The sequence below is a fragment of the Myotis lucifugus genome, unplaced genomic scaffold (genome assembly GCF_000147115.1).
Source record: "Myotis lucifugus unplaced genomic scaffold, Myoluc2.0 scaffold_52, whole genome shotgun sequence".
NCBI classification, from domain to species: Eukaryota; Metazoa; Chordata; class Mammalia; order Chiroptera; family Vespertilionidae; genus Myotis; species Myotis lucifugus.
This window is the reverse complement of record NW_005871100.1, coordinates 5,099,600-5,110,062: the sequence shown is the minus strand read 5'-3', so window position 1 is coordinate 5,110,062 and position 10,463 is coordinate 5,099,600. Positions and strand designations below refer to the sequence as shown.

The following is a 10,463-nucleotide window of genomic DNA, read 5'->3' as shown; positions in this document are numbered from 1 at the left end:
ATATGGGGCTTAGGAGGAGCCATCTCATTACATTATACCTATAGTCATGTTTGCACCTGACCTTCTATAGTTCTCAACGTACAGGTGTTTATTTCCTTGGGTCTTTGCCTTCTTCCTTCTAAGAAACTTAACTTTCTTGGAAACTTCTCTGGAAAAGATGCAATCCTGTGTAGAGTTTCTGGACCAGCTGCACACAACTGCCCACGCAGTGTCATGGGTTTTCAGGTAACTACCTTGGGTGTTTTTGATCAGGATTCTGGATTTCTGGGGGCTGACAGGACAGAGCCTAAAGCAACTCACTGACAGATGGTGAATGCATTGGTCTTTGGAGCACATCACTCAGTGTCTCGGTCACATTTTTGGCTGTTGTTCTCCCAAACCTTTGTGGCAGATTAGGAACACATCTGAGATGCTTTCCTTTATGTTTCTTTCAAATCTCAGAGGCAGGGTGGCCATTGCCCCAGTGCTTGCTTCTTCCATGGGCCTCCCAGGTCGCAGGGGCAAGTTTTTGTTGACTGCAGGTGTGCTCATCTTCATGATGTGTTTTGGACCCCAAACTTTTAATTCTTTTTTTTTTTAATATATTTTATTGATTTTTTACAGAGAGGAAGGTAGAGAGATAGAGAGTTAGAAACATCGATGAGAGAGAAACATCGATCAGCTGCCTCCTGCACATGTCCCACTGGGGAGGTGCCCGCAACCCAGGTACATGCCCTTGACCGGAATCGAACCTGGGACCCTTCAGTCCGCAGGCCGACGCTCTATCCACTGAGCCAAACCGGATCCGGCAAAACTTTTAATTCTTCAAAATGGAAACTTCTTTCCTTTTTCCCTTTAAGGTTTCCTCTACGATATCATTAGAAATGAGAATTAAAATTATTTATTATTGTTATAAGCAATAGAGTTGAACCCCAAATGAACTTAAATCCAGACTTTAATCTGTAGCATTGTTAAAGCTATAACCAAAGTGTGTGTTTTCATGCACACAATAATTGAATAAATAATTTGCATTAAGTTTCTGAAAGCAATCTGGTTTCTCTGTCCCTGGACTATTGTAAGACAACTATAAAATATTAATATATAGAGTGAATACAGCAATGTGTTCAAGCAGCAGGAAGAAAATGAGGCATTGAAATGAGACACATGTTTATTTTACTTCAGTTATTCTTTTTCGGCTTTGGATTCATGTTGTTTATGGAGTATTTCATATATTTCTATATTTTGATTTTAGAGAAACCTCCCATTGCCTCTCCGTGTCTCTTGTTTCCCCTTTGTGAAGGCCACAGTGGTGGACACATGGGCACAGCGATGTTAGCCTGGTTTCGAGGTGCAGGTGGGGGAGGCTCCTCTGCATTTCTTTCCACCGGTTCATATTCAGAGTTCCAGTCCAAAAGCATTTCTCAAGAAACAGATGGTATTTTTATTAGTATATAAATTATATTTTTTAGTAAAGCACCAGTTAGTTTGTGGGTTATTGCCCCAGTAAGATGCCAACTTTAAAGAAACCATTTAAAATACAGCAACTGTATAATTAGATTTATTTAATCATGAAAGTTTGTCCATATAAAGATTTTTAAATGATTGTTTTCTGATTGTAGCAAGTAATATATACTCATTTCAGCAAATTTGGAAAATATCTAAGAGCATAAGGAAGAAAATAAAAATAACTTGCAAATCCACCATGTAGGGATACATATTTTAGTTAGATTTACCACAAACTTTTATTTGTTTGCTAAGTAGAAAATAGCAATGTCATATTGTTTTGTTTGTGGTTGCAGACAGTTCAAATGTCCAGCTGAAATGTATCCAGATCTTATTTTTGCAACTGTTTATCACAACTGTGTACTTCTGAGTCCACTGAAAATTATTAATGCACCCTGTGCTTGCTAAGTTGATACTGTACTTACACAGTAATTGAAGAAGCCAGGCTGTTTGCTGTTGCGTTAAACAACCCGAGTTGTAAGGAATCCGCTGTCATGGGAATGCCGAAATTAGACTGAAAGCAAAGCACAAATGAACTCTTCCTTTTCTTCACAGAACCATCAAATATATAGTTAGTGCTAGTCATGATAGACAGAGTTAAAGAGCTTACTTCAGAACATTTGTCATCATTTTCTTTGCTGTGAAGATTGCACATCATTAATTCATCTGCATGAAGATGTTTGATGTTAACAAGCTTGAAGTGGCTAAAGTCAATAAAATGAATCGTTTTGATGAAATAACTTCCATTTTGTCCTAAATCTAGAATTAAGTTTATCGGTGCAGCAAGATGTCTGATGTCTACAAGAAGGGAAACTGTGGGCTTTTTATACTGTCTAAAAACAGAGGCAAGTTTGCTTTACCATGGAAATCAATCCCACATGTTTTAAGTACTAACATTAATTAGAGTGTTTAACTAAAATATGTATGTAAGGAATGTGGGTAACTATTCTGGAAGACAGCAATGTTTCTGCTTGCAGATTCATTAACTTTGAAAATAATTTTCCTCATTAAAAAGGAGCTTCTAATGAGGTAAGTTTGGGGCCATACTAATTAAGATCCTGAACAAACAGAATGCTTTATTTCTCTGAGCTCAAACAAAAAAATATATTGGTGTTTGCGTCAATTCCTGAGAGAAGGAAAAAATAATATTCAATACATGCTAGCCACGTTAAATTTTTTTTTTATCCACACAAAAGAATTAGGCATACTATTTTCAAAATGTCAAGCAAAATTAAGAAAGTGAAAATAGGGGCTGGGTGAAAAGGGGGAAGGGATAAAAAAAGAATGTGAAAGTAATTCTAAGTCTCATAATACCCAAATAAAATGCCATTAATTAACTTTTTGCAAAATGCTGTTTGGTTATTAAAAAGCTTCGGAGTAAATGTCAGCTGTAGCGTGAAGGGTGTGCATAAGACCATGTGATAGGCATTTTGACAAACTGGCTGTCTCTGGAGAAGCTGGAGGCAGTTCAAGGCCTTTTTGTATTTGCCCTGTGGGCCTTATTTGGCAAAACTGTATAAATCATCGGGACTTTATTTTTATGAGATGCTGCATCCTACCTTCATCCTCAAAGCCCTTAAGGACCCCAGCAGAGGTTTGGTAAGTCACACACACGCTGATTTTGTGGTTCCCCTGGCCCATATTATTTAAGTAATCTCACATTGCCACAGGCACACAGACATCATGGCAAAAGAAAAGAATTTGCAGAACTAAATGCTTATGTACTGAAATGCCAAAGAGAGTCTCTTTTGGAGCAGGTGCCTGGTATTCTTAAAAGACCCACCTATCTCTAGACTGCCTAGGTTCTAGGGCAATGATGGCGAACCTTTTGAGCTCGACGTGTCAGCATTTTGAAAAACCCTAACTTAACTCGGTGCCATGTCACATATAGAAATTTTTTGATATTTGCAACAATAGTAAAACAAAGACTTATATTTTTGATATTTATTTTATATATTTAAATGCCATTTAACAAAGAAAAATCAACCAAAAAAATGAGTTCGCGTGTCATAGGTTCACCATCACTGTTCTAGGGAAATCATTACTTGTTCCTACCTGTCCATTGAACCCTTTCAGGAGAAAAAGACAGATTCCCAACACTCTAGCTACTTCTAGACATAGACACTAAGAGGTGGATTAACAAAAGAAAAATCATAAAATTGCCCTTTTTGTGTCAAGAATTGTACCACTTTAGCTTCTCTCACCAACCTATCACAGTCTGAGGTGTGAGATGGGCAGGAGTGAAGCCCTTTCTTTCTTTTTTTAAATAAGTTTTTATTGATTTCAGAGAGGAAGAGAGAGGTAGAGAGATAGGAACATCAATGATGAGAGAGAATCATTGATCAGCTGCCTCCTGCAGCGGGATGCAGGCTCGATCCACATCGGGGAGTGGGGGAGCCCACAACCCGAGCGTGTGCCCTGACGGGAATTGAACCGCAACCTCCTGGTTCATAGGTTGGTGCTCAACTACTGAGCCTGCTGGCGGCTGAAGCCCTTTCTTTGTAACGTAGGTCCTGAGAATAAACCAGAAAGTGGAAAACAACAGTGGGCAAACTCTCAGGTACCCCACGTCACACTTGCCCACGACCTCTCTTAAGGCAGTTGACTGCATTGGCCTCATTTGTTTTGGTCTGTGGTAGCCAAGGATCCCCACAGTAAGAGGCAATTAATTCAATTCATAGTCGAATGTTAATTTTGTAAAGCCGTTAGTGGTTTATTTGGGTTTAATTTCCCTGAGGATTTAATACATTTCTCTTCCAAATTGTTTCTTTGAAAACTGCTGATGAACTTCCTTTTTTTTTTTTTTGTGGTCAGTAGATCCAAACTTGAGAAATGGGAGAAGCAAGGAGCAAGTTATGTTGGTCAAGTTCACACTCTGGAAAAAGTAGAAGCAATGGCTTGAGTCTCTTTCAAAATATGTTTGTCTCTAGTTGTTTCAAACTTTAGCAGTTCACCAGTTTTCAGTGCTGCTACTTAGGGTCCTGGCACATCCACCCTTTGTCCAAGCCAAAATCCTTTGTAAGACCCTTGACTGTTTCCTCCTCTTTTCTGCCACTTCCCATTCTATAGCTAATGAAACTTATTTCTAGTTTTGAGCTATTACAGCCAATAGATAACATTTTTTTGAGCACCTATCATGTGCCACGAACTGTTCTAAGTACTTTGTGAATTATCTTATCTTTCATACAAATCCCATGAGCAGGTCCTGTTATTATTGTTCCTACACCACAGAAAGCGAGACTAAGGTGCAGGAGGGTTAACTTTCTCGCTAAGTGGCAAAGTCAGGATTTGAACCCGAGCTGTCTGAGCACTCACTGTGTTAGTTTGCCCAACCAAGTCTGGTCTCTCCTAACCTCTAAATAGCTCTTACATGTGTTCATGTCTCTCTATTTTTCCTGCCATTACTCACTCACCATTTTCTCCTGACTAGAACTTTTTCTTGGTCCTCTCCAATTCTTCCTCCACAGTGCAATCAGAAGAAATTTAAAACATACAATACCATATATTTGATTTCTTCTTTAATACCTTCCTATGATTTCCCATTTCTCTGACAATCTTTAGAGAGCCCGCTTGTCATTTCTGGCACTCTTATTTCTCCCGCATTCTCTCTCTCCACTCCCTACAAACTCTGCTTTATGACCAACTTCTTTCTGTTCTTCCAAGTAAGTGGATGTGCTTTCTCATGCCTCCAGGCCTCTGTTCATGATTTTCCTGTGGAATATTCGTCCACTTCTTCCACCTTTTCACTGTCTGGGTCTCAGCGGAGGCATCACATGTCTGAGAAGTCCCTCCTGACGACCAGCTCCAATAAATGGCTTTGTTCTTCCCCAGCCGCGCCTCTGCTCACTCTCACGTGTCTTGCTTCCTTGTTTCCCCTCCGCTGCTCTGGAAATTATGAAGGCAGGACCCAGCTTGTGCAGATCCCAGTGGCATTTCCACTGGGATCTCAGGACATTTCATTTCTAAGCGAATGAATACATTTTTCATTAGTTTTGGAAATCGGAGTTAAAACTGAAGTTGCTTGTTAATTAATTTTCCCAGCTTTGGCTGTCGACCAGAGTCTTCTCTCTGCTGTGACTTATACATTATTGGAGCTTAAGTTTATTGGCTTATCCTGAAATCATAACATGTTAACATCTCAGGCTTTCCAGGTCAGAGACCCATATAGGAATAGTCAGATATAAGCCGGTTGAATGTGAGTTTAGGTTTATTCTGTTATAGTGCAACTTACAACTTATTAGGTTCAATATGTTATGTTGGATCTTGCCATGTCGAAGGCCCCAAACACCAGGAAGGGTCTGAAAAGAGACTACACAGCCCCATGGAGGGCTTTCTGACAATGCTTTGGGGTCTCCCACCAGGCAGCCTTCATAGGCCTACGGGCTCCTCTGGCTGAGGTGAGAAGGGGCTCTCTGAATCCTTATTATTTTTCCATGCCCACTAGCTGCACCCTAACCTCTGGCAGGCAGTTAGAGCGGGGAACGCATCATTTCTACCAATTGGGAGCCGGACTTACTGGAGTTGGGTTTAGGATTTTTTAAGGCTCCAGTAAAATATTTAAGATTAGAAGTTTTTTGCCATGGGCTGCAAGTTTTTATTTAAATCTGTATGTAAGGAGACATATGTACTACTATTTGTAATACCTTAAACAATAAAATAAAAAAAAATAAAAAAAAATAAGTAAATAAATAAATCTTTATGTAGATGGGCCAGCTCACTCCACACATTTATCTATGTCCCCTGAGTCCACGTGAGATTTACCAGGGAGGTGGTGAATTTTAATATCCCGAGGAACCTCATTAGAGAACCCTTCTCCTCACCCTCGACCCAGAAGATTACTTCCAGGGCGTTTGCCTTTTTACACTGTTTATGTCTTCCTTCCCATCTAAGCATAATCCCATTGTGCTGTGCGGAAGAATTTATGACATTATAGTTTTATTTTGCATTTCATGATTGCAAAGTATTTTGCAGCCATTTGTTAACTAATTTCAGGCCCTCTTTAGAGGGTGGGTGGTGGAATGACTGTATAATTCATTTCAGCATTATGTATGCACAGAGAAAGACATACCTGCCTTGGTTTCAAAGAAAATCATCATATGCAAATGGCATAAAATTGCTGTTTTAAAAATGCGTGGTGGTGCCTTTGTTTTGAGATTTATGAGTGGCTTGTTCTAATGAGCTTGTCACATTTGAATGCAGCTGTGTATTTACTTCTCTGCCTTTTATTATGACAGATGCCAGCACCAGGGCCTTGGAGCTGCCGACGCGAAAGGGAGACAGAGATTATTCCTCCATGTCCTCAATGCGGTTGAAATTCAATTCTAGTTGAAGTAACTTAAAGAATCAATTTGTACAATACGAGAATAAACATGAAATATTTATAAAAATTAACTCACAGGATTTATTCTAGAAGGTTGTTTAAATGGCAAGGTCCCTATGTCTAAAGGGCATAGATCAGAACAACATATTGAACAAACGCAGCCTCGGTGTTAGATCTTGCAAACCGCGTGCAGTGGTAACGTTACAGAAAATGTTAAAGCGCTTGTGCGAGGCTGTTTAGGAAGCAGCCGCTCTACAGCACAGCTTTCCAATTCCAGCTTTTACACTTTTTAATGTTCATTTTTATTGACATTTTTTTCCTTGCAGGAAAAATGTGTGATTTTTACTGGCCTGGCAGGAGGTTGTGGTACCTCTTGCCAAAGTGTCAGGTAAACTCGGAATTCTCTACATGAGGGACAAAGACCACATGTTTAGTTAAAACAACACGTAGCTTTTGTACAAATATAGGTAATGGAAACCCAGACTCTTACTTGGATTTTTTTCCTTTGGCTATTTGCGTTTGATGTTTTAAATGTAAGTCAGCAGCCACCTTGTAATGCCAGCCCCAGCGAATAATTCAGTTTCTTACAAAATCTGCACTTTTTCAATATCTTGTTTTTAATTTTTAAATTTTTGTTTTGTTTTATCCTTGTTTTCGAGGGTTCTGCTCTAAAAAGGGGAAAGTGCTCTCCAAATAATAATTTGCTTTAATAAAAAAGAACATTTTAAACTGTCAATAACTGAGCAAGGACCTAGTCTAATCCTTACGCTTTTTCCTCCAACCTGACCACACCTTCACTGGGGAGGAAATCTGTGACTTGAACCTACACCAATGCGCGTTTGGGGGTGTTAGCAAAGGACAACTCACACAGGAACGAGGGCAGATGGGTAGCTAATAAAAATGAGCATCATCAGTAATTCACCCTGGCTGGTTTGGCTCAGTGGATAGAGTGTTGGCCTGTGGACTGAAAGGTCCCAGGTTTGATCCCGGTCAGGGGCACATGCCCAGGTTGCGGGCTCGATCTCCAGTGGGGAGTGCACAGGAGGAAGCTGATCAATGATTCTCATCATTGATGTTTCTCTCTCTCTCTCTCCCCACTAAAAAATAAAATAAAGTAAAATAAATGTTAATATAACCCTATTAAATACATAATGAATTTAATTCTATACTGGGTGTTGTACCCGGTGAGTTTAAGAAATTAGATATTTCCCTTTGAGAACCTGTAATAAAGAAAATAGACAAAGCTGGTAAAGGTTTTAATGCTCAACCAGGCGTACAATCTTTAGGGACAGTAGCCAATTATAAACAGGCTGGAATGACCCAGAGCAGTTGTATAATGGTAGGCTTTGGCTGATGGGCTCTGGTAGAGCCCTCTCTGTCCATATACTACCCCTCAATTTCTAGGTCAAAAGCAATGGAATCACCCTTCCTATGTTTTATATAAATAATCGATTTTTAGAGAATGAGGAAGGGAGAGCGAGAGAGAGAAACATCGATGTGCGAGCGAAACATCATTCAGCTGCCTCCTGCATACCCCCCACCAGAGATTGAGCCCACAACTAGGGCATGTGCCTTGACTGGGAATCCAACTGGCAACCTTCTGGTGCCGCACTGGCCAGGGCTGTTTCCATATTTTTTAGTTTGATTTGTTTGTTTAGAGTTACCACTTCAAAACTTCCCTTAATGTATATCTTCACCTGATCTAACTTGGACAAAAATACCCAGGGAGAAGGAGCCCCAGAATCCTGGGCTAAGCAGTGCACGGCGAAAGATGGGAGAGGAGAGAAATCACTGTGGGCTCTCTTTGGACCTCCCTGTTTCTTGAGCGGTTTCCTCTTCCTGTAAATGTCGTGTAGCTCAGGCTTTTATATTGGCACAGCTGCAAAACCAGGCTCTCCTCTATCTGATATATTACTCAGACTCCTTGGTTGCATGTTACTGAAATTTCTAACGTGTTTAAGCAAAATGGGGAATTTATTATGAGGATACTGGGATGCCTTATGAGTGGGGTTGGGACCTATAGAACATCTGGAGTCTAGGACTCAGATCACCACTGGGACTCTCCTGGATTCTCATTTCTTCGTTCAGTACATCAGTTTCATTGTCCCCTCCTACTGCTGTCTTGATTTTTCCACTTCTTTATCAATTTGTTAGTGCCTTCTGAGTTTACATCTTCAATTTCAGCCCCTCCCCCCTTCAAGAAACTGCCTTATCTCAGATTCAAAATACCAGGAAGGATTCTGATGAGCCCAGTCTAGACAAGGTGCTCTATTCTGAACCAGTCATCTGTGGCCAGGAGTGGGTCGCATTGCACCAACAGAAAATCCAATCGCAAACCCGTGAAAGAGTTGGGGGTGGGTGATGCTTCGGGGAAGACAATAGAAAAGGTGTCCAACACAGCTGCACAGATACAGAGTGAGGGAGAATCTGGACTCTCCTCTGCCTGAATCCATTTCCCTGTTCAGAGGGAAAACTACTTCCCAAGCTGATGAAGAACTAAGTTCCGAGTTGCAATCCAAGGACCACTTAACCATTCTGTGTTGGTGTGGGCATTTCTCTGTTTCTCTCTAAAGATGCTGAAGAGGTCTCTATCCTCGACCGGTGATTCCAGTAGACAGTGCTTTCATCTATGCCATCTGGGTCTTTGTTTTTGCAAGCAGGTGTTCTTGTGTGATATTTTTGTGGCTCATGTGGGGCTTTGGCGGTAAAAACAAAACAAAACAAAACAAATTCTAGATCTTCCTTCCCTCGGGGTAGCTGAGGGCACAATTCCCAGCTATTTCTCTATAAATCCATCAAAAGCAGTGCCAACTTTGAGAGCCTGTAAGATTCCCTTTCTCCCCTGGCAGGTGAGAGCCCTGGCTCAGGTGTTCTCTTTGGCATTTGGAGGCGCTCCGGTTTCCAGTGTTGTTCTCAGCACCAGATATGAAGTGCTAGCCTGAGAATTTCAAGACCAGGTGGTTTGGTCCCTAAATGGTCCTAAACTCTTTTTTAACTTGGGCCTATAAAAAAAAAAGTTTCACATCCTTTGTTTTGCTGTGGTGATACCTACTTGCCTCATGTCTTCCCACTGGGTTTATTAAGGTCGGATGAGTTCTGTGACCTGGACTTCATTGGTTTTTGAGCAAGAAAGCTGATTTTTCTATTAAGTTGGCAGATTTGCCATTCTCTATCTGACACTTGGATAGACTCCTCTTGGGAACACTCCAAAATTTCCTCCATTATATAATGAACTGTGTGGAGATCAGTAAGGACTGTTTATTTTGGAGATAGTAAAAATAAGACTCTTGTGAATACTTCCAAATATAAGCATATATTTTTTGGTAATTAGCTTCATTGTTCTCTGTCAGTTTTTTTGACAGTATTTACACTAAATTAGAAATAGTAATAATGGGACATCCTAGCTCAGTCCTACCAGCATATCTGTCTACAATAAAAACATTTGCTTTCAGTGACAGAAAGTATTTTAGAAGTGTTCATTAAAACAATTTAGATAACTGTGTATCCATTATTAATAACCCAAGGCAGGGAATTACATATTACGTGGCTCATGTAACCAATAAGGAAGCTGCCATTTCCATAATTATAAAGAATTCATATCATATCCATTTTACTATTCTATATCACTTGACCCATTTATGGCTCATTTTGAAAGAGTAAG

General features: G+C 40.2%; 1 protein-coding gene across 1 annotated transcript; it reads right to left on the bottom strand.

The window, feature by feature from the left end:
- Positions 1-229: 229 nt before the first annotated feature.
- On the bottom strand, positions 230-2,229 carry NPVF (neuropeptide VF precursor). Its single transcript, XM_006109818.1, is given in 4 exon segments — positions 230-408; positions 411-566; positions 2,041-2,154; positions 2,157-2,229. Coding segments are annotated over 4 exon segments (522 nt in total).
- Positions 2,230-10,463: the final 8,234 nt, after the last annotated feature.